Source organism: Numenius arquata, chromosome 16 (genome assembly GCF_964106895.1).
Source record: "Numenius arquata chromosome 16, bNumArq3.hap1.1, whole genome shotgun sequence".
NCBI classification, from domain to species: Eukaryota; Metazoa; Chordata; class Aves; order Charadriiformes; family Scolopacidae; genus Numenius; species Numenius arquata.
In genome coordinates, this window is record NC_133591.1 from 14,857,459 (window position 1) to 14,882,422 (window position 24,964).

At 44.3% G+C, this 24,964-nt stretch overlaps 1 protein-coding gene across 1 annotated transcript in view; it reads left to right on the plus strand.

The window, feature by feature from the left end:
• Positions 1-645: 645 nt before the first annotated feature.
• Positions 646-24,964, plus strand: part of MTMR3 (myotubularin related protein 3) — a 50,507-nt gene continuing 26,188 nt past the window's right edge. The window contains exons 1-6 of the mRNA XM_074159366.1: positions 646-726; positions 5,978-6,058; positions 7,326-7,415; positions 8,609-8,725; positions 18,982-19,064; positions 21,229-21,395. Coding sequence (XP_074015467.1) covers positions 6,056-6,058; positions 7,326-7,415; positions 8,609-8,725; positions 18,982-19,064; positions 21,229-21,395 — 460 coding nt within the window. The 5' untranslated portion in view covers positions 646-726; positions 5,978-6,055. The remainder of the gene's footprint in view (positions 727-5,977; positions 6,059-7,325; positions 7,416-8,608; positions 8,726-18,981; positions 19,065-21,228; positions 21,396-24,964) is intronic.

The following is a 24,964-nucleotide window of genomic DNA, read 5'->3' on the forward strand; positions in this document are numbered from 1 at the left end:
TCCATATAATTTTTTTGACAAATGCATATTTGCGACACGATGCTTACAGTAATTTTTTAGGAAATAATTGTGCAACGCTTGGAAAGCCGGAAAGATGGTATTATGTGAGCATTGCTCTTCACCTTGGCTTTCTTGCAGCTTTGTCCAGAAGTACTTAGGCAAACCCCAGTATTTAGGGGTATTCATCTGCTTTCTTGGAGGATGAAAAAACTATTTTTAGCGTAAAATTAAGACACTTTAGAAGATCAGTACAAAAACAGTTGGATCTTCTATAGAAGAGCTTTCCTGTAGCTTGTAGCTACGTATTATGTTTTTCCCACTTCTGTGTGTCAAAGAAGTTTTAAAAAAAATGGGACTACTTTGTGGCCACAGTTTCTGAACTATTCCCTACCAGGAGACAGAGCTCAACCAGCACGTGTGTACCTGTCAGAACCCAGTCACTAAATTCCCTCTTTGACCATATTAAGATCTCAATAGTTAGGACTTGCATAGTGGTTAGTGCTTTTTCCTTTTCCTCTTTAATTAAGACAAAGTACCCTAAAGTTGAGTTTCTTCCATCAGTTGCTGGCTACATAATAAGTGTTTTTTTTTTTTTTTTTTCAATTGAAGGTTCATGTTTTAAAGTCCTGTCTTTTTTCTTTGCAGTTGCCGATGTGAAGTATCGGAAGAGTATCATCTGGAACTTTCTGGGACAAAGAGCACCGTTTTATTATCTCGTATTCTTTGGTAAGCGCATTATTTTGACAAGACGAGCTGCTTGGTGATGGTGGGTTCTACGGTTATCGTTGATTACTCTCTTAATTAAATAAAACATTTTCCAAGATGTTAGACAAAAATCTATATTCTACTTAATTGGAATTTGCAGCCTTTAGTTCTAAGAAAAAGATTACTTTCGACTCTTAGTTGTGCACAGAATCTTCAAAGTGATTCTTTGTCTGCCCTGTTCCGGAGTGATGTGTAAATGCCCGTTATTGTCAGCTGCTTCCCCCGTAAATCCTCAGCAAAGCTATCCGGTTACTTCCTCCTGTGGTGCCAGGAAGGAGGGGAAACCTGGCTGTCGGGGATCGAAAGGCGGGAAACTGAGTGTTTATCCTTATCTCAGAATGATTTCCTTCCACCTGTGAAAGGGGAAGAAGTGTTTTCACTTGTAACAGAAGCAGCTTTTGCTAAAGCCTGGTCGCATTCTTGAGTATTTCATGCTCAAACGTTCTAATGCTGCTTTGTCAGAACCTTCGCATTCCTATCTAAAACTTTTACAGGGCCACTGTAACACAGTATGTAAATTGCTATTTTTTGAGACTAAGGGTCAACACAATTTGATTTTGACACTAAAACAAAAGGAGTTCAGGATCCGGACAGGGGAGGCAGGGGAAGAAAGGGAAACACTGGGAAACTTCTTTTTTTACTCTCCAATTTTTCTTTTTCCTTACTATAAATCCAACTACATTTAGATATATGTGAATTTAAACGATCCTTTAGTTAGATAATCTTTTTTGTTTAGAATCACTGGCAAACAGATGGTTATTGCTAGTCTTAATTATGTACATAATTTAGACCAGAAGGCACATCTGAAACGAAAGGTAATTAAGATGTTCCCGTACTGGCTGAACAAGAGGCTGAGGTTACAACCTTTACTAATCATTGATCCTTTCAAGCGGAACATAAGATGGAGAATTAACAAGTCTAACCTCTTTTTTGGTGTAATTTAATATATGTGAAACTACAGTTGAAAGGGCAGCACAGTAAGTTGATAACGTAACCTTTTTTGGCCTCAGTCCTGAAAGAAATAACATTTATTTCGAACAATAAAACCAAGTTTCACTACACTATTTATAAGCCATCTCCTATTTTTACGGGATCCTATTTATAAGTGGGAGCCTGAATTTGAGGGTGCTTTCTTCTTGGGCATTTTTATCTGAGCTGCGTTTGAACATTTCCATTTCATTTCTGGGAAGGTGTTTTTGCTGTCATGGAAGATTTGATCGTTTTCCAGCTGTAGTTAAATAAAATGAGAATTCCCATTCCATTCTGCCACTAATCAGAAAAGCTGGAACGGGTGGCTTGAGAATGGATTTCTTCAGCCAGTTTGCGCTGAACCAGTCTCACTCACATCAAGCCGTGCTTTGAATTAGCATGGTGTGTTAATTAGCAGGTGAAATTAAACGGAGTGGCTCCTTGGGGTTCCCAGTATGAAGAATGTCCTCTTCCTCCTCACCGCTAAGTGATAACGCCATAAAGTGAGGGTCAGGAACCCCCTTCCGAGGGGTCACACAAGCCCGGGGTTCCTTTTGTCTCTTCACATGAGTACCCTTGGAGGAGTTTGCTAAATGTGTGGGTTGAAATGGATTAGAAAGTCTTGATATAGAAAGAAATTGAGGTTGTGAGTGTGGTTTGAGTTCATGCACACAACCTCAGTATGAGAAGAGTGTGCGGCCCCCTCCCTGCTCCCAGTACTCTGTTGCCTTCCCCTCGGGCTCAGTCCATGAAATCACGAAGGGAGCAGGATCAGCTTGTTGACGTGATGGGGAATTAATTCCTTCTTTCAATATATTCACTGTCCATCAGGTCAGTGAACTTCATTCGAACGATTCCATGTTTCTTGCTATTTTTGCCAGCAGTTTTTAAAAATACTTTGGTGTTGTGGCAGTTAAGTTGATGAAGCGTTTCACTGATACCTAAAAGCAGCGTGAGCGTGCAAACTATTTGCTTTAGAACCAGTCTTATAAGGACTTGTACCGTTTATCTTGGCAACATCACAGTTTCTATCTGATAATCCGGATTAAAACTGGATCCACCACACTTTTTTCATTCAGCTTTCCCAAAATTTACCTTAAAAAGAAAATTCTGACATCCGTGTAAAAAGCAGCAGTAGTGGGGTAGAAGCAGGTTTGCAGCTGAACTCGGCGATTAGGATAAGGAACTTGTTCTGCAGTAATTTGGAGAGTCTGCACTGATGGTTCCTGCTGGGTTTTAGGAGCACAACTGTCAGAAATTTTTAAAAGAGCTAATTCTCCAAGCAAATACTGCTTTTATTATCATAGGATCATAGAATGGTCTTGGCTGGAAGGGACCTTGCAGATCATCGAGTCCAACCATCAACCCAACGCTGACAAACCCACCGCTAACCCGTGTCCCTCAGCACCACATCTGCCCGGCTTTTAAATCCCTCCAGGGATGGTGACTCCACCGCTGCCCTGGGTGTGCCATCGTGTAGCCTAACCATCACGTAGATGGTTGTGTAGTAAACTTTAAAAATAAATAGATGTAGTCAATCTGAAGTATAAAAGAACAATTTTGTTATAGCAGAGTGCCCGATGTATTAAACCTTCTCCTCAGCAATACTAGGCGTGCTTTAGATTTGTAATAAAGCTCATCTTTTTAATTAGGTCTGTGTTTCTTTTGGTAATTGTGCTTGAAGTTGAAGGAATTTTCTGAACTAGCAAAGTATTTTTTTATATTTAGAAGACTTTACTATTAATGTTTAAAGCTTTGTTCAAGCGGTACATACATTTCCACATCAATCTAGACAATTTTTGGTCTTAATGACTTTAACAGTGGCTGCTGCTCTGGAAAAGCAGAGATGGTGCTGCTGAGGAGGCTGCAGAAGGCGGTGGTGCCACCAGCCCACCTCCAGCAACCCGCGGAGACGGTACCCCAGGCCGCCTCCTCAAAAACGGTCACTTCTACGAGCATAAATATGCTGTAACTCGCCATCGCTCTTCTGGCCGGCTGTAGACCTGACAGCCGAACGTGTGAGCTTATCGTTATTTTACGGGTGGAGAAGGTGATTTGTGTAAACCTCACAGTTTTGAAACCCATCTTCTCTTGGGTCATTAGTCTTCATTAGATGAGAATATACCGCAAAGTGAATCCTGTCTGCGCCTTTCTTGACGGATGAGCTGTAAGACAGAGGTTGACTGGACAAATAAGCCCCTGGCTTAGCCAGCCATCGTTTGAAATTTAATTGAGCAGGAGGCTCATTTTTTAAATCTCGTAGAGTCAAGGAGAACGGTGCATCACGTACTCTGAGAACCAGCGAGACCCAAAGGGCAGAGGCTGAAACCAGACGTGTTTGCGAGAACTGCTGAGCTCCTCCTTTCTTGGTATCTTCGAGTCAGGACTAGCCGTGTGCTTGGAAGATAAGTGTTCCCAAACCCAACCTACGGAAAACACCAAGTCACGCTGGAAGCCAGCACCAGCTCTTGTTTTGAATGCAAGGGCTGGAATTTTATGGCTTCTGATCTCTAATATAGGATCAAACCTGACAAATTTATGGCCTTTTTAGCTTCAATCATTGTGATTCTTTGAATACTCTCATCGGTTACAGCATGGGTTACGTATGAACCATCTTTCTTCTCCTGCTGCTTTTGAAACAAAAATGTTAAATAATCCTGCCTTTTTTTAACCAAAATTATCAATAATACTATCCTCATCTCGCTGCCGGTAGATAGCTTTTCTAGATTCCCTTTGTTTCTGAGAACTTAAAAGAGTGTTCCTGCTCTCCATTGTTCCTGCAGGCATGGAAATTTCTGTGCTGGCTTTTTATTTTTCCTTATCGGTTTCCGTAGTTGATGGATTCAGACTTCTGTCAAGTCTTCTAGCTTTTGTTTTTCTTGTTTGCTTAAAATGGGGATTTTTATATCTACTTTTTTGCATTAATTTTTAGTGAATTAGTGGCAGTTCCGGCTCGATTCTGCTCATAATTTCCTCCATATATATATATATATATATGTATATATATATACACATGTCCTTCTGCAAGCTTTTATAGGCTGTTTCTCCCCTACTCTGGGGACATGAAGGCATTTTGTTTATTGTGACGTTCCTGTTTCACAGAGGTTTTGGGGACAACGCAATGCTTTCTTCTCATTGATCGTTTTTTAGATGTGGGATATTTAGTGAGATGCTTTAGTTCCAGAATATGCTCATCTGCTGCTGCTTTTCCCCCTGTAAATATTCCCTAGAATATACAGGCTGGAGTTGGCGCTTCCCGCACTGCTGGGTGTCTGTGAGCTGATGGAATCAAGGTGGTTTTCTCTGTCAACCACAACACTGATAATTGGAAATATATTGATAAGTAAGGTGACACATGAACTGGGAACTTGACCGATATATTTTCATTTGTATCTTTTCTGTGCTGCAGACTGCAAAAGCCGTAAAACACCTCAATGAATCCTTTTTTTAAAAAAGGGAAGAACCTACCTGAATTTTAAAAATTGAACATAAGTTAAATCTCAAAATCAGATTGTGACTCCTGTATTCACTTCCGTCATTGATATCCTCACAGGGTCAATTGAATAACTTCAAGACTTTATGCTCTTTAATATTTGCAGAAAATTTGCAGGTGCTTAAAGACCGGGGGGTTGTTGGATAGTGGAGAGAGCAGCTCACTAGCGAGTAGTGATCCGGAGTTCTTGAGAAGGTCAGTGCAAGAAAATGGAAATTTTGATACGTCCATGGATGTAGAAAATGAGTCATAACTATAAAATGAGGAATTTTATCTTAATTCCTATGCCATAGTTGAAACAAGATATCTTCAGGTGGATCCCTCAACATGTGTTACCGAGCAGATCAGACTAAATGATCTCTCCGATCCCCTTGGTTTTATAACCTCTGTATTTGTGAATCACCATCTGGAAATGACTTGGGAGAAAATTCAGGGTGAGCTAGAAAAGAAAGATGAGCACGTTTTAATTTAAATTATATAAACAGCGGTCTAATTGCTGCATTCAGAGAGGCATTCTCCCAGCAGTACATTCAAAGACGATTTTTCAGAATGAACAGAAGGAGCCAGACACATTTTGAAACAATTTTGTCTCTCAGGAGAGTTAATTTAGATGGATTTCGTCTTTTCATAATTACTCTTTGCTTGCTGTTTTCTAACAGCTGAGTTCTCAGGCTTTAAAAGTTAGTTTGTATTTATTTGCCAAAAGAAAACAACTTTAACTTCGTTGCTATACCTTTCTGTTTTTTCTAGATTTTAATAGTAAGTGAAGCAGAGCCTCAAAGTGTTGTGAGGAAAGACGAGGAGTTCTCCTCCTATCCAGGGCCTGTCATGGTAAGCAAACGGGGGTTGTGGGGTCTGTTCCGGAGCAGAATAGGCTAAAAGCTGAAAAACATTATAGAATTCATGTTTACATGTGGGGTTGTTGAATTTTAAGCGTAGTGCTAGACTAGGCTAGGCTAATGCTTTTTTCCTAATACTGTCATAGAATCATAGAATTGCTGAGGTCAGAAGGGACCTTTCAGATCATCCAGTCCAACCATCAACTGAACTGATAAAGCCCATCACTAACCCACGTCTCTAAGCTCTATGTCAACCCGGCTTTTAAATCCCTCCAGGGATGGTGCCTCAACCCCTTCCCTGGGCAGCCCATTCCAAGGCTTAATAACACCTTCAGTGTAAAAATTGTTCCTAATCTCCAATCTGAACCTCCCCTGGCACAACTTGAGGCCGTTTCCTCTAGTCCTGTTGCCTGTTCCTTGGGAGAAGAGACCGACCCCCCTTGGCTACACCCTCCTTTCAGGGAGTTGGAGAGAGCAAGGTGGTCTCCCCTCAGCCTCCTTTTCTCCAGGCTGAACACCCCCAGCTCCCTCAGCCTCTCCTCACAAGACTTGTTCTCCAGACCCCTCACCAGCTCCGTTGCCCTTCTCTGGACCCGCTCCAGCACCTCAATGTCTTTTTTGTGGTGAGGGGTCCAAAACTGGACACAGCACTTGAGGTGGGGCCTCACCAGTGCCCAGTACAGGGGGACGATCACCTCCCGAGTCCTGCTGGCCACGCTGTTCCTGACACAGGCCAGGATGCCGTTGGCCTTCTTGGCCACCTGGGCACACTGCTGGCTCATGTTCAGCTGACAGTCGACCAACACCCCCAGATCCTTTTCTGCCAGGCAGCTCCAGCCACTCTGCCCCAAGCCTGGAGCGCTGCAGGGGGTTGGTGTGACCCAAGGGCAGGACCCGGCACTTGGCTTTGTTGAACCTCATCCCATTGACCCCATCCATCCAGCCTGTCCAGACCCCTCTGCAAAGCCTTTCTACCCTCAAGCAGGTCAACACTCCCACCTCACTTAGTGTTGTCTGCAATTATATGTCTTTTTTTTTCTTCTAATGACTATTAATCAGGCAGCAGGAAGGAAACCTGTTTCTAACATCATATTGAGTTGTTTGAGTGCTCGCCTTTGCACGTTTAGTAACTGGTAGGTTGCTGATGCTGAATTCTCTGAGCAGTCCCTCCTGTTGGAGGTTTTCATTGCTCACTTGCTGGGTGGTGAAGGTGACAGCAGCAACGGTGCCGAATTTAACTGTGCTGCTTTGTTTGATAGGATGAAGAGACTCAGCACAGCCTTGAATGCATCCAGGCTAATCAGATTTTTCCCAGGAAGCAGCTGATCCGGGAGGATGAGAACCTGCAGGTAATGACCACGCTGCCCCTTGCCAGTTAAATCACAATATCTCTGGGTGACCTTTGTATTCTCTGGCCTCTCCCGGAGAATTTTCATTCACAATTCAGCACAGTAATATGACAAACACATTTTCTGTTTAAATCCTCACGTACTGTTGACAGGACACAGAGCTTGTGCATTTTATTACGAGAGTTTCCGTAAAACGTCGGAAAAATACAGCCATTACTTGTGTAGTAACCTCAAGGGCTAGATTTTATTCCATAGTTTAGAACTCTTAGGGTTTTTTTAAAAAATAACACTAAGCTAATTAAATACTGTCATTACTTCTTGTTACTGAGAAGCCAAAAGTCTTATGTTGCACAAAACGGATATTGTTTGGTTTCTTAATTTTGAAATTAATTTAATTTAAATGATTTATCCATGTAGACACTCTTCTATCAACTGAAGAGGTAGTTTGTTTCACTTTCATAGAAAACGTTTTTAATTGATATAAGCTAAGATGGTATAAAACCAGATTATTTTCAAGTTGAGCCGTTACACTTTTCACCTCAGCTCACCAAAACTGGGCTTAAGTCACATTTTTAATTAAACAGTTTTAATTTATGTGCAATGTAAGATGAGTGCAGGTTTTCCAACTTCGTGAAGCAGCAGCATGTCGGGCATTTTCGCGTTTGCAGTCAGAAATGTGAAGCAAGAAGTATGATTTGTCCAACTGACTTTGGCTGTGTAGCATTTATCCAGCCTGAGCTGGTTGCCTGAGCCTGCTTAGTGAATATTGGGGACCAGGAGCATAAAAGGTTATTCATCTTAGATCTTTTGCCTACTTTAGGATGAATTTAATAACATTCTGGAAACGCCACTCCATTAAGTAAGGAGCGAGAGCACAAATCAAGGGGTTGGTCAGACCGCTTGCCAAAACGTGAGGATATTTTGCTCAGATTTTTCATAAAAATTCATCATTTTCCCTGACCAAGCACTTAGGGAAATTAAAAGAAAATGAGGAATCATTTTTAAAAAAGGCTACAATTAACCTCTGAACTAACCTTACCCAAGACTTTCCTTCTTAGCAGTAATAGCCAGGCTGAATCCTCAGCAATGTTTCACTGCGATTTTATGTGTTGTGTGCCTGAATGTGTGCTTACAGGAGGGACATAGTCTTGGTAAACGGTTTCTGAAGGATTTTTTTTTTTCCCTTTCTGAAGGTCCCGTTCATTGAACTTCACGGGGAGAGTACGGAGTATGTGGGACGAGCGGAGGATGCCATCATTGCACTTTCTAATTACAGGCTTCACATCAAATTCAAGGAGTCTGTTGTGAATGTAAGTGTTAGCGGTGCTGCGATGGTAATACAGGCGTTCTGAACTCAATCCACATGAGGGAATTTAGGATAAAAGTACGGTAATGCTGCCTTTTAAGGTTAGTGGTAATGAACAATCTCTTTATGGTGTTCAAATCACATTTTTCATGTTGTAATAGCATTTTAAAAAAATATTAATTATAACAATAGTTGTAATACCATTTGTGAACTATACAAAGAATTTGGTAGGATGTTATACGTGGCACAGGAGTATTTTTGTGGGTATTGTAATAAAACCAGTAAAATAAAATCCAAAGAATCAAAGCATTTTATTTTTTTTTCCTCCTGATGATAGGTTTTCTACCAACCAAAATCTTTTACCGATTTCCTTGTTTCAATTTTACCAATCTCCTTATTTCAACACAAGTCCTGACCCTGGCAAATTGTTCACAATTGCCACGTGTCGGTCACAAATCCTGAATTATGCAGTGGTGAATTGAGTGTAAAACACCAAAACTGCATGTTTTTCCAAAGCTGAGAAAGGCAAGGGAAACAAAATACAGGAATTGATGAGTGTCCAACAGGTAGATGACCGCGACGCACGTGAGTGGTCTGGGACGTCAGTGAGACGTCCTGTGCACTGAACAGATTGAATTTTTGATGCCGTTTTTGATGTCAGTTTTAAATTTGAATTGTTTTTTTAATTGTTTTGTGCCAGAACCGTATTGACAACTCTGTAAAAATGTTGTTCACTAACTGAAACTCAATCTTTACTGGTTTATGTTGTCTGTAGTCATCTAACTGTTATCTACAGCCTTGGAAATGTGCCTGTGTTCCAGTTATCATTAATCACTTAAAAGTGCTATTTCAGTTCATGACTTGTCAATGCAGCAGGCTGGGCTGGGGAACGTCCGTGTACAGCATTAGAGCGCTAAAATTCATGGCGATGTGGGGTTTTTCCAGCAAATAAAGGTATTATTTCTGAACGTGGCAATTACTCAAAATGCTGGCAAAAAAATGATGCTAAGAATTGAATTGGAAGTGTAAGGGCTGTTACCTGCCACTGCTGACCTCCCAAAGGGGATGGTACGAGTACGTGCGTATGCAGAGGTAGCGTAACTTCACTCTTTGATTCTGTAGTCAATCAGAAAATATAATTTGAGACTTAAAAATTTGAGACTTTAGGCACCAATACAGGTTAGGTGTGGACCTGCTGGAGTCAAGTTCTGAAGAGAAAGATCTGGGGGTCCTGGTAGACAGCAAAATGACAATGAGCAAGCAGTGTGCTCTTGTGGCCAGGAAGGCCAACGGAATCCTGGGCTGCATAGGGAAGAGTGTGGCCAGTAGGTCGAGGGAAGTCATTCTCCCCCTCTGCTCTGCACTGGTGAGGCCACAACTGGAATACTGCATCCAGTTCTGGGCTGCCCAATTCAAGAGGGATAGGGAACTACTGGAAAGAGTCCAGCGAAGGGCAAGGAGGATGATTCAAGGATTGGAGCATCTCCCTTATGAAGAAAGGCTGAGAGAGCTGGGACTCTTTAGCCTGGAGAAGAGAAGGCTGAGGGGAGACCTTATCAATGCTTATAAGTATCTAAAGGGTGGGCTGAAGGAGGAGGGAGCCAGACTCTTTTCAGTGGTTGCCAGTGAGAGGACGAGGGGCAACGGGCACAAGCTGGAACATGGGAGGTTCCACTCGAATATGAGGAGAAACTTCTTTCCGGTGAGGGTGCCAGAGCCCTGGAACAGGCTGCCCAGGGAGGGTGTGGAGTCCCCTTCTTTGGAGATTTTCAAGACCCGCCTGGATGCAGCCCTGAGTAACATGCTCTGACATGCTCTGGGCAATCCTGCTTCGGCAGGGGAGTGGGACTAGATGATCTTTATGGTCCCTTCCAACTCTAAAAATTCGGTGAAATTCAAAGGTGTAAATGCCCCCGTGCATGGGAATGGCAGCCCAGGGTCAGTAGGTGCTGGGATGCCCTGACTGCTGTCCCCAGCTACAGCTCCCCACACTGCTGGCAGTGAGGGAGTGAGTGGCCTTCCGAGGGGTGTATTTTATAGGGTTCCTTTGCTGCTTTGGAATAGGAACATGAATTCTAAGGCTGAATTCTGCCAAGGGGCCAGCTACAATAAATCTATATTGTATTACTTAACTGCTGGATTATGTTTTTTTGGGTTTTTTTTCAATTCAGAGTCTGGATGTTGTGTGAAATTGGCAGCTAGAAGTAACAGAGAAAGGACTGAATCTTTAAAAGCAAGGAGCTGAGATATGAGAAACAGGAGTAGCCCTAGAAATCAGGAGTTTGTGCTGAGGAATGCCAGGAACTGATTGAGTTACTTCATTAGAGAAGGCACTAATGCATGTGCTGCACTTAATGTCAGATCTGTCCTTAGGATAATTGAGAGTTTTCAAGAATTTTATATTTCATGGTTTTGAGCAATAACAAAAAAATATATTTTCTTAAATAATATCCTTTGTTTGTGTTCAGGAGAGAGTCCACAAAGGTTTGTCAATGTTACTGTAGTAATTTTGCTTCCCTGACTTTCCACTGTTCTGCCCTCTCACTCCATCTGATTTCTGCAGGGTCGTTACTCCTGCTTCGTGTGTCATCGTTAACCAGAAAGATTCTGTTAGTGTGTGAGGTAGAGCAGAATAGAGATAATGCTTCTGTAACCAGATATAATCATCACTAATAGCTTAGTATGAAATCGACTGGAATCCAAGGCAGACAGGATGTGGAATACCTGTAAGAGTAAAAGGTACTTGCAATAATTAGGAACCATATTTAAATTGTTAAATTTTGGAATAATACTCCCTTCGGTTATTGTTGATCAAAATTACTGATCAGATGGTCGTTTTCCGAGTTAAATCTTCACTGAGTACTTCTTGATCATGTTCATCTTGATTCTTTCCTACTGTTTTTATATTGCTGGAGCAGTTCAGAAAACACCTGTAAGAAGACTATTTAAAAGTGTGTAAATGGTTACTAATGTTAAGAGTTGGGGTTTTTTAATTTTTAGTCATTTTCCCAAGAATCACTATCCTGGTGAAGTCCAGCCACACTAATGACCTTGTCACCTCGGCGGGGAGAAGTACTTCTGTGTAAGAAAAAGGATTCTTAGCAAATATCTCTACGCTAGTACTTGTAAAACAAATTAATTGCCCGTGTCTGTGCAGCGTTCGATGCCGGCGTCTCCTCTTGGAGTAGGTGGGATATTCTCGTGGTAGAAATGCTCCTCTCGAGAAAGCACGTTCTGTTTTTATTTACAGCTCGATAGAGTGGCTGTCAAAGCGGTGCTTGTGAGACCTCAGTAAGTAGCAGAGTGCTGCTGGATCACTCGCTGCACCCCTGCTTGGAAATAAATACATTTAAAAATCGATAATGCTCCCACAGCCACGCTGCAGAAAACAGCTGTATGCAGAGAGCTTTTCCGTGGATAATTTCCTAGATCACAGTAGTAAAAGCAACGTGGTGTTTTAAATGCAAACCCAAAAGATCCAGTAGACCGTGTGTAAATTGGAGGGATTATGACATTGAAAAGTGTTGACTTACGTTTATCCATGGGATAAAAATGCAGACTCAACAGCCATCTCTCGGCACATGGGAAGTTTGGTTCCCAGGCTGAGCTCTATTGACTGCCTTTCCTTAAGAAAATTGTCAGCTTTGCAGCTGCTGAGTGTTTCTGTCTAACCATTTTTCTCCCTGTGAGCTGATTGCATTTAGGGGGGAATTAAAATTTTAGTGTAGCTTATGAAACCGTGGATTTGTATGTGGCCACTTTCAAACAGTAGATTTTGGACACAGATAAAAAAATAGAAGTCATACTGGCAAGATGAGGGAGATCATTACCCCCTGGACTGGGCACTGGGGAGGCCCCACCTCGAGTGCTGTGTCCAGTTTTGGGCCACTCATCACAAAAAAGACATTGAGGCGCTGGAGCGGGTCCAGAGAAGGGCAACAGAGCTGGTGAGGGGTCTGGAGCACAAGTCTTGTGAGGAGCGGCTGAGGGAGCTGGGGGTGTTCAGCCTGGAGAAAAGGAGGCTGAGGGGAGACCTTCTCGCTCTCTCCAACTCCCTGGAAGGAGGGTGCAGCCAGGGGGGGTCGGACTCTTCTCCCAAGGAACTGGGGATAGGACAAGAGGAAACGGCCTCAAGTTGTGCCAGGGGAGGTTCAGATTGGATATTAGGAACAATTTTCACACTGAAAGGGTTATTCAGCCTTGGAATGGGCTGCCCAGGGAAGTGGTTGAGGCACCATCCCTGGTGGTATTTAAAAAAGAAAGACAGGTTGACATAGTGCTTAGTGATGTGGGTTAGTGATGGGTTTTATCAGAGTTAGGTTGATGGTTGGACTGGATGATCTGAAGGGTCCTTTCCAACCCAGACAATTCTATGATTCAATTTTCAGTCTTGGTGAGTAAATGAGTTTTAGTATCAGCTTTTAATGGAGGAATGGTTGGGTTGGTATCTGCCTTATGTGTGCAGCGCAGTTGAGGTTCATCTGTGCTGAACAGTAGCTTAGTCCTTGTTTGTTTCTCGGGTGCTGGTGCTCAGATTGTTCCCATTGTGTGCAGGTTAATTGTGAAAGCAGAGGAGGGGATTAAATGATTGCCTTCAAGACAAAACCCAAGTGTACTTAGTTGTAATTAAAAGCAAAATTGGCTTCAGGTACTCCTGGTAGGTTATATGAACAAGATCACACCTGGAGATATTTGACTCACACCAGAAGGCTGTGCCTACCATACAGTGAGACCTGGACAGGCTGGAGAGTTGGGCAGAGAGGAACCTGATGAAATTCAACAAGGGCAAGTGTAGGGTGCTGCACCTGGGGAGGAATAACCCCCTGCACCAGTACAGGTTGGGGGTGACCTGCTGGAGAGCACTTCTGAGGAAAAAGACCTGGGAGTCCTGGTGGACACCAGGATGCCCATGAGCCAGCAACTGTGGCCAAGAAGGCCAATGGCATCCTGGGGTGCATCAAGAAGAGTGTGACCAGCAGGTGGAGGGAGGTCATCCTTCCCCTCTGCTCTGCCCTGGTGAGGCCCCATCTGGAGCACTGGGTCCAGTTCTGGCCTCCCCAGTTCAAGAAGGACAGGGAACTGCTGGAGAGGGTACAGCAGAGGGCTACAAAGATGATCAGGGCCTGGAGCATCTCTGATGAGGAAAGGCTGAGGGACTTGGGTCTTTTTAGTCTGGAGAAGAGAAGACTGAGGAAGGATCTGATCAACGCCTATAAATACTTAAAGGGTGGGTGTCAGGAGGATGGGTCCAGTCTTTTTTCAGTGGTGCCCAGGGACAGGACAAGAGGAAATGGGCACAAACTTAAGAAGTTCCATCTAAACATGAGGAGGAACTTCCTTACTGTGAGGGTGGTGGAGCCCTGGAAGAGGCTGCCCAGAGAGGTGGTGGAGTCTCCTTCTCTGGAGACCTTAAAACCCCACCTGGACATGTTCCTGTGCGAACTGCTCTGGCAGGGGGTTGGACTGGATGATCTCCAGAGGTCCCTTCCAGCCCCATATCATTCTGTGATTCTGTGACTCACTCCACCTTGGAGAGTCCTCGAAGACTTTCTGAGCTGACCTTGCGTCCCCAGTTCCTCCATATGTCATGTCCACGCTTCAGGACGTACAGGATGTAGCCGGGGCCTCGTGCTTTTTGAAGTAACCAGCCTGTAACGTAACCCCGACATTATTTCAGGCTCTGAGCTGGGGAAACAAGAAGAAAGTACTAATTACAGCTGGTGCCACACGGTGTCCTGCAGAGGCTGAGGCCAAGGGTAGAGTATACAGCAGAGTCGCTGGGGAAGGCGCTGGCTTATAGTAGCCTGGCCGTGACCACTGCGTGCCACTGGGCCTTGTGGTCAAGGACCCAGCCATGGGCCGGGTTGTTTCAGCGGGATAAACACAACTTGTGCTTTTTCTAACTACAGAGGTATTTTTCTTTAAATATATCTTGTCCTGCTGTAAGGTTCCAGTAATTAAAATTTTAAAAGTTTAAAAATTCTCAAAAAGAAAAAGTTTGAGTTGTGGAATGTTGCTATTATGTAAAATGAGATAATTTTAAAGCAGAGAACGAAGGGATGGACACTGCAAGAGCACCGTGCTCCAGTTCCCTCTGTAATGCCGTAGGGTTGGCCTCGGATGACAACGCGTGTTTATTCTGATGAAAGCAAAACTGATTGCTTCTCCCCTGCTTTATTCATAGCTGTTACTACACGGTGAAGTGCCTGCGAGTAGAATCGATGGCTCTTTCAGGAGCAAACGAACTGTCCTGGGAGTCCCATGTGCGGCACCCTGAACCACAGAATCACAGAATCTTCATGGTTGGAAAGGACCTCTGAGATCACAGAGTCCAACCACAGACACACAAAAGACCCCAACGATCTCGGGCACTAGAGCATGCCCTGAAGTGCCACGTCTACACGTTTCTTAAATACCTCCAGGGATGGTGACTCCACCACCTCCCTGGGCAGGCTGTTCCAGTGCCTGACCACTCTCTCAGTAAAGTCATTCTGCCTAATATCTAATCTAAACCTCCCCTGCCCCAACTTCAGACCATTTCCTCTGCTCCTGTCATTATTCCCTTGGGAGAAGAGGCCAACACCCACCTCTCTACACCCTCCTTTCAGGTAGTTGTAGAGGGCAATGAGGTCCTCCCTCAGCCTCCTCTTCTCCAAACTAAACATGCCCAGTTCCCTCAGCCTCTCCTCCTATGACTTGTTCTCCAGACCCCTCACCAGCTTGGTGGCTCTCCTCTGGACACGCTCCAGCAGCTCCATGTCCTTCCTGTAGTGAGGGGCCCAGAACTGAACACAGCACTTGAGGTGAGGCCTCACCAGTGCCCAGTACAGAGGCACCATCACTGCCCTGCTCCTGCTGGCCATGCTGTTCCTGATACAGGCCAGGATGCCGTTGGCCTTCTTGGCCACCTGGGCCCGCTGCTGGCTCATGTTCAGCCGGCTGGCCACCAACACCCCCAGGTCCTTTTCTGCTGGGCAGCTTTCCAGCCACTCTGCCCCAAGCCTGGAGCGTTGCCTGGGGTTGTTGTGACCGAAATGCAGGACCCGGCACTTGGCCTTATTGAACCTCATCCCATTGGCCTTGGCCCATCGATCCAACCTGTCCAGGTCCCTCTGTAGAGCCTTAACCACATAACCATGGAAAGGGAAGGGTGTCGGTGGGAAAGAATGGGGAGCGAAGGCAGGGAATTGTACCGAGAATTGTACCCAGTTTTACTGAGGGACGAATAATGGAGAGGAAGGAGATTGAAAAATGCAAGAGGATCAGAGGACAGATTTTTATGACCAGAAAAGAAAATGAAAAAAGATTGATATGAAGGTGGCCCCAGAGAAAAACCAGCAGATTCTAAGGAAATAGATGGTGAGCTGCGTGGAGACTGTCAAGAGGAAAATGAATGGCTGTTGAGCAGAGGGCGAATTGAAAGGGCATAGAACAAAGAGTGACTTTGAAAGAAGGAAATTAAAAATAATGCAGGAGTAGAAGAATACTTAGTATGTCATTAGGGTGCAGACAGGAGGGAGAGGAGCCAGAACAAGGCTGCTGGGAGGAGCAGGGGGAAGAACTGCTTAAATGAAGATGGGCACGGGAAGGAATGCCAGAAAAGAGGGCTGGGGAAAAAATATAAATATTAACAGACAAAGGGGAATTTGACTGAAAAAGCAAGCCTTCTAGAGTCTTAACTCGTTTCGCTGGGAAAAGGTATCTTACTTTCCATGTTGGTGCCATGGACATCAATGGTAGTTTTAAATAGTCAAGAAGAAAGGCTGGAAGGTTCTCCAGTCTGAGGTCAGTTCCAGTCCCTTCATGTATTAGACAAGACCATCAATAATTTCTCTACCTTGCAGACTAGAATCGAGTAGGAGAAAAGGCATGGAAGAAATTAGCGGTTAATCAGCAGTTAATGAAAAGATTAGCAACGGTACATCTGATCTTGTCTGTCGTGCGTTTAACTACTCACTTACATGGGAGTCCAAGTCTCGGCATCTTCTCTCTGCTCGTTCCCTGCAGTGACTGCGGATGGCAAGTAAAGAAGGGGCTCATCTCCCAGGACGGGACCCTCATTTCGTGTGCCCCTTCATGTTGCTAGCTGTACTAGACTATCACAGATCTTAAAACAGCAATATTGCTGAAAACATGGACCAAAATTCAAGTTCCAGCTTTATTTGAATACCCAAACTACTGGACTGTCAGGTCAGACACCGTCTTGTCCAGTCTCCTTGCACATGAGTTTTCTGCTCTTTACTGGTCCAGTTACACCAAGAGGAAGAGAAGAACTTACCTGTACCAGCTGTGCTGGGCGTGGGAGGTGGGGGTTAGTGCTTCTTCCAGCTGGGGATGGGTCCTTCTCGGTTCTAGTGTGACGAAAGGGCAAGGATAAAGGCTGAGCACTAAGACAATACCCGCCCGTTGGATTTGGGGATTGTGAGCTCTGGGGAATTATTTGGGTATTTGCATTGAGAAGAGGACTCTGGACTCTGCCTTTGAGTGGGCAGGGGAGCAGGAGATGCCGCTGTGAGCGTGTGCCTGCCTTCCTGGAGACTGGAGAGCGTTGGTCACTCCTGGGCACAGCATTTACTGTTACTTTTCTCTGGGCATCTTCATCTTCAGATTCAGTTTTCTCGTGGTTTTTATTTCTGAGACATCTCTCTTCCTTGCCTACTGTTTGCAATTCCGCTTCCTTTTTTCATTCCACTGAAATCAGGGACTTTTTAAGCTCTGTGGTGCCTGAATAGAAGCTGTTTTGATTCCTCACCCCAGATCCTTGACTGGAGGTGACCTTGGAGAACTTGCCCAGGGACGTATGGAAGGGCAGTGGCAGAGCAGGGTCTTATGGCCATGTCTTGTGAGCCCGGAGCCACAACTTAAGCTGCTGCGTCCTGCTGCTCTGATGGCCGAGAGGATAAAGAGTATTTGAATGGTTCTCTGATGGCCTTGTATTGAAGGATCTCAATGGCGGAGGTTTTGTTGCCTTGTGTGATGTTCAGTACAATCTAATAAACAGTTCAAACAGTTTCACACTTCATGTTTATTATTGGTATTAGTTAAATTCTCTGTGTTCGTAATTTAGACAGTTACATAGGAGATAGAATATTAACTTCTGTTCATTTGAGACAATAGCGTACATTTACGTGTCTCAGGTAAAGGTCCAAAAATATTAATGAAAACTTATATTTTTATCTTCTGGGCCACGGAGATGCTGGGAGGGCTGGAGCCCCTCTGCTGTGAGGACAGGCTGAGGGAGTTGGGGGGGTTCAGCCTGGAGAAGAGAAGGCTCTGGGGAGACCTTGGAGCCCCTTCCAGTCCCTAAAGGGGCTCCAGGAAAGCTGGGGAGGGACTCTGGATCAGGGAGGGGAGCCATAGGAGGAGGGGGAAGGGTTTGACACTGCAAGAGGGGAGATGGAGATGAGATGTGGGGAAGAACTTCTTTGGTGTGAGGGTGGTGAGAGCCTGGCCCAGGTTGCCCCGAGAAGCTGTGGCTGCCCCATCCCTGGAGGGGTTCAAGGGCAGGTTGGATGGGTCTTGGAGCAACCTGGTGTGGTGGGAGGTGTCCCTGCCCAGGGCAGGGGGTGGCACTGGATGGTCTTTAAGGTCCCTTCCAACCCAAACCGTTTTGTGATTCCATGATTCTTATCTTTAAAGGTACTTGCATGTTTTGCCTGATGGAGCTTCTGCTGGCTACATGTGCCGTAGAACGGAAGTGCATATAACTACACCTTTAAAAATGAATGATTCAGCTTTATTACTCGAAATATGGCTGCTTTGATCATGAGTGTGGATCTAAACATGTCAAATGGTTTTTCCCTGAAGAGGAAATACGGGATATTTCCATATAACCAGCATCTAGACTGCAGCAGGCTGTTAAGGGGGATCTTGCTTAGCAGTTCATTTTTGACACCAATAGCTAAAATTATATTCCTTAAATCCCTAAATTTGGACCTAGAAGAAGGAAAGATGCTTCCGGGAAAGAGAAGCTTCTGGGTTTCTGCTGCTTTTTGTACTTTCCCATATATCACCAGTGCTGCAGCTCTGCTCAGCTGTTCCATGCCGTCCTTAAGGGTTGTGGACTATACAGCAACGGAGCTGGAAACTTGTCTGATACACGATACAATACTTCAAAGCTGTTAAAGTAGTTATAATTTTATTTGGTTTTCTCTCTTTTCAGACTCCACGTAGTCCTACAATAAATCCTTGTGAGATATGCAAAGAAATTACCGCGTTAGTGCTGTTTGAAATGAAATTCTATCATCTTTTCAATTGCAGGTCCCGTTGCAGCTTATAGAAAGCGTTGAGTGCCGCGATATATTTCAGCTTCATTTGACTTGCAAAGACTGCAAGGTTATAAGGTACGAAAGGGCTGAGGGTTGAGTGGGGGGTAACTCTGCTTTCCTCATGCCGTGACATTCAAAGGAAATAGTTTTTTCTTACTTGGGGGTCTTGCTTTTCCCCAAAAGACGTTATTTTGTCTGATTTTGCATACGGTAGCTGGGGGTTTTTGTAAAGAGGATGGGAACAAAACGGTTTGCATTTCTGCTTGCTGTGATAGCAGCAAACTTTGGTCTGAGCCCAAGCGGCTAATCTGATTTTATTCTGAAATTAATTTTAATCTCACCGCGTTCCCCCTGCTTTACAATCAGTTATAATATATTGCTTCAGTTAGTCATGAGATATAAAACTAGATAAAACCACTGAAACACACGCTCCTGTGAAAGGTGGGTAACATCACGTAGAAGGGAGTATTAATTTATGTCTCTCTTCCCCCCAGTCCTCACTCTGCCCCAGGAGTCTCTGAGCTGCTGCTCTTTCCTACTTTTCTGCTGCAGAAATTAATTTCGATCTATAAACTTTAATTAACAAGAAAGGAACATTTCTTTTTGATTAAATGTTTGCTGGCAGTACCCTTGGTATAATGAAATGAGCCCCAGTCATAGCTGAGCACTCAGAATGTTTAACAGGCCAGCTGCTTCCTGAAACGCTGTATTTTGATGAGGACTGATTTTACTTTAGAAGTAATATTTAGTTTAATTTGAATTAAATATTTAACTTCCTCTTAACTTGTAGCTCTTGACATTTAAGAAAGTCAGCCTCCCTCTCTACATTAATTTGTTATTTCTCGTCAATTGTAGAATGAATACAAATTATTTGTATTTATGCCTTTCCTTATGAATTTCCCTTCAAACTCCGTCTCCGAGAATCGGTTTTTGATGGTACTGCCCGTTGGAAGATCGTGAAGTGTGGGGTGGAGGTACCAGGTTTAGAACATGTTCATGTTATTTTTCACGAACAAATCAGTTTGTGTTTTGAATAATAGGGCTCAAGTGAAGATGGTACTGGTAATTCGCAATATTAACTTTAAAAGAATTTAGAAGGGATATGGAATCTTTAGGATGAGATGTATCTTGTCTGACTGTAGACAGTTAATAGAGGATTATCCAGGCTCAGGTAGCAGTCTTGGCTTGCTTTATAGTCAGAGGTGGGAAATAAACTCCTCCCGGCCGCAGTTCCTCACAGCTCTCTAGGCACGTTTCACGAGCTGAACATGTCGTTTCACTTCCACTGACTGACTTCCAGATATTTGCAGGTAGGGGTAATAAATCCTGCCCTTAGAGAATACAGATGCTGTCATTAAGCGTGAATGCAGGAAAACGCAGACTGAGCCGAATGTAAATACTTGGTGAATATTTTATAACTATAAAATCTTGAAGAAATCTGTCACAGCGAAATAAATCACTGATCTTATTTCCACCCTTTTATTCTAAAGGGTCTGGGAATGTTCTTTGAAAAGACAAGCCCGTGTAATTTGAATATACTGCTTTGAAGAGCAGTTTCTCCTGTGCAGGGAACGCTCTCGCTGGTTGTTAGTCCGTAATGTTAGGCAAAGCTCAGGTTCAAAAGCATTGTTTGTGCTTCCCACCAGGGCCAGGAAAGAAAATCTTGGCATATGGGATAGGGGAATAATGGAAGATTTCAGATACCGGAGTTTGTCCTCATTAATTGCAAATTAAGCATATTAATCAAATGGATGTTTCTCCCATGTCTGATGAAAACACGTTCTTGTTTAGGGGAATACGATGCATAGATCATAATGTATGTGATGGTTTTGTGAGTCCCCCTCTGAGCCCGCCAGTCAGCACGGGGCTGTAACCGCTTCCCATCCTGGAGTGTGGGAAAGAGCCAGGCTGAACTGGGTGACGTTGTCCTTGGGTTTATAATAAACGTGCATAAATGTGCCTCATCCACGACCAGTGGAGCATTCTGCCGGTTTATTCACAACCACAGAACATTGCTTTCCTGCTTACACTTTATTTTGACTTCCTGAGCGTGTATTTCTTTACTGATCCCCAAAGGTTCCATTTTTACCATCCATTAGAAAGTACAGAGAGGCAGAACTCAGTTATCAATGTGGTGTTTGTTCTCACTTTTAGCTTTCACGGATGTTTTCATATCCAGTCTGTCAGATCTTACAGTCTGGCATCTTTTACTGAAAATTCCTCTTTGTTTCTGGGACAGGTGTCAGTTTTCTACTTTTGAGCAGTGTCAGGACTGGCTGAAGCGACTGAACAACGCCATCCGCCCTCCCTCCAAGATAGAGGACCTCTTCTCCTTTGCCTATCACGCTTGGTGTATGGAGGTGTACGCCAGCGAAAAGGAGCAGCACGGGGATTTGTGTCGGCCGGGTACGTGGAAACCCTCTGGGGACCGTCACAAATGCTTTGATTAAAAATCCAGAACTTTCAAAGACAGGTTTAAACACATTCAGCCTTTGCTGTTGTAAATTGAACCTGGAAAATTCCAGTATGGACTTCTTTCTGTACGTAAGTTCTTGTGCTGCATCACTGGCAGGTGGATATACTGTGTGTGGTGATTATACAGGTATAATACACTGTCACCTACGATCCTTTAATGTCTTGTGTGTCTGCCGCACCGTCTGAGTTTTGTTCTGCATGAAAAAAGGAGAGATTAACTCCCACCCAGGCTACTTGGGGACCAATATGCAAAGCAGTACCCAAATCACAGAATCTTCTAGGTTGGAAGGGACCTTCAAGATCATCTTGTCCAACCATCAACCTAACTGCCAAAAATAAACACCATCACTAAACCATGTCTCCCAGCACCACGTCAACCTGTCTTTTGAACACTTCCAGGGATGATGCCTCAACCACCTCCCTGGGCAGCCCATTCCAATGTCTGATAACCCTTTCAGTGAAAAAATTTTTCCTAATATCCAATCTGAACCTCCCCTGGCGCAACTTGAGGCCGTTTCCTCTAGTCCTGTCGCCCGTGACTTGGGAGAAGAGACCAACCCCAAGAGACCAACCCCCACCTCTCTCCACCCTCCTTTCAGGGAGTTGGAGAGAGCAATAAGGTCTCCCCTCAGCCTCCTTTTCTCCAGGCTGAACAACCCCAGCTCCCTCAGCCGCTCCTCATAAGACTTGTGCTCCAGACCCCTCACCAGCTCCGTTGCCCTTCTCTGGACCCGCTCCAGCCCCTCAGTGTCTTTTTTGTGGTGAGGGGCCCAAAACTGGACACAGCACTGGAGGTGGGGCCTCACCAGTGCCGAGGACAGGGGGACGATCACCTCCCGAGTCCTACTCGCCACCCTGTTCCTGATACAGGCCAGGATGCTGTTGGCCTTCTTGGCCACCTGGGCACACTGCTGGCTCATAGGGCAAATATCCTGGGGAAATGATTGTGGTGAATTTGATTTAGCCAGTCATGTATAATACTAACAACATTTTGTTCACCATGGCAGCAGCTTTCCATCTAAAATGCTTTATGCCCACGTTTTTTGTAATTGCCTACAACAGTGGTTTCAACATGGATGTTGAGGAGCGGGAGGTGAAGGAGAAGGAAGCCCCTGAGCTGCTCCTGAGGGTCATTCACAGCTGCAAGACAGCGACCTATTTTAGTGAAATACCGTTTTTGTGGGAAAGTTTTAGAAGCTAAAAATGGGGATAATGGTGGTTTATAGCACTTGTTTGACTGTAAGGAAGTCTGAGTTCCGGGCCCTCCTTGATCTGAGGTTCTCTTCTCTCACAATTCACGTATTTGAGAAAAGTGTCCCAACTATCAGGCTGGGGGACGTTGCTGGGATTCTGGCCTTATTTCTGAAGCAAAGGCGATAATCTCTCTGGTGCCCGAGGAAGAGCAGTCAACAGGTAGCACACACGTGGGAGGAGGTGCTCCTTGTCCTGCACTTCACACACTTTATGGTAGCAGTTGCTGAAAATAGGGGAAAAAATTCTGCAGATTAGGAGGTCTTTCCCCTCCTAATTAAATTCAGGAACTGGAGGACAGCAGACATGTAGATGCTTTGCCAAGTCTCCTCGGAGTCCTTTTCTCTTCCTCGCTGAAACAGATGGGCTTCAACTTAATAGTAGATTAGGATAAGAAGCAGCATTTACCGTTTTATTAACTTTTAGCAATCAATTTTTTTCCTTTTAAGTGTTTATCAAATAATTTTCTTTAACGCGGCAACTTTTCCTTCCCTGTAGCTTGCTTATTTCTGGTGGTAGATACTCTCCTTCTAAGAGCTGAATTATAGCTGAAATAAATTTATGGGGATGTAATTGAAGAAGTTAATCCCAAGACACTGTAATTTATTTTTGTACATCCGAAGAGCTCAATATTTGGTAGATATGGATAAAAATTCTGAATTGCTTTAAAATCGATCAAAATATCAACTTCTGGGGAAAAAATGTAAGTTTTTACCAATGTATGCAATGGGAGATTTGAACTGTGGCTGACAAGATCCGCTTTTATAGTCAGAAGGCACAAGTACACAAAAGGTATATTTTGCTTTTTCTCTGATTTTGAGTTGATTGAGATGCTTTGAAACTATTATCCATCTTGGCTCAAAAGGCCTCTTAAAATACCAGCATTTCAGGAGGAAGGGACAAAAGGTTAAGGCCGGGCTTTCACTTCTCAGAGGAAAATCCATAATTTCACAATGTGTGCAGTAGCTGAAAAATTAAGAGGGAGAAATCAAACAGAATATTTCATTTTCATATAGTTTTATGTGTTTCTCTTAAAACCCACGAGCAGTCTGCAGCCTCGAGGACCGAGACTATTTCCAGTATTCTATCCGGAAAAATCCTGAAGGATGTGTCTCGAGTTTTCCTGACCATTCCTCAAAGCAGCCGATAATGAAGCCCATCCTCAGTGCTGCAAGACCATGCTGCTGTTCCAATTAAAAGGGTTTTTTTTTCTTAAAAATACAAAGACCCTGCTAATGAGGAAGATGGCAGAGGTTGGGTCTGGCTGGAATGGATTGTCCCAGTTTCACCTCTGCACTTGACAGAGGGAGACGCGGGAGGCAGAACGTTTCTTTCTTCTGGTGCCGTTGTCCCAGTGCTGCGATGTAAAGGCAGTAGGTGCTGGAGGGCAGTCCGGTCCCTGGGTTTCACCCCCGCGGGTCTCAAAGAGTGAATATTCCCCATTTCCACGCGGTGACGTTCTCATATTTTACCTCGCAAAAAAGCATAAGAAAAATAATCTCATTGGACTTCCCTTGTGCAGATCTTTCATACGTCGTCCACGCTGTAAAGCACGTCTAGATTTGCAAAGTGCCATTTTCAGTGTGTGGTCTGACCTTCTCGTGGTTTCGGCCGAATTTACCAAAACCAGACCAACAGATGGCCCTTCCCCTGCCTTCTCCCCCCTCCCCAAAAGAGGAGAGAGGAGGAGAAAGAGATAAGGAGATTCAGAAGTTTAGAATGAACTAAACTACTTTAATGAAGAATTAATCTTAAAATAAAAATAAAGAAGAAAATAATGAAATAGATACAATATATACAAAATCGTATGGAGCTCCCAGGATGACAGTCACGTCACCGGCAGGCACTGGGGAAGTCCCAGACTGGAGTCAGTGACGAATGGGAACTGGGTTCCAGCTCTGGAGTCAGGAACACACGGATCGGGATCAAAGGCAGATGAACAGACAGAGTCCTCTCTGGACGTCGGCCATCGCAGGAAGGGGCTGACCCTTTGATCCCTCAGCTTTTACACTGAGCGTGGGGCAGATGGGATGGAATACCCCAGTTGGTCAGGTTTGGGTCACCTCTCCTGTCCCCTCCTCCCCACCGATGTGACCCCTCTACGTTTTTTTCCGTTTCCGACCCTCTAAGGGGGCAAATAACGAAATGGGCTGCCCTTGGTTGTTACAGCAATAAGGATAAGCAAGGGCCTCCCTGCACACCGTTCCTTGGCACGGGGCACAGACATTGGGCTGATCATTCTGAGAACC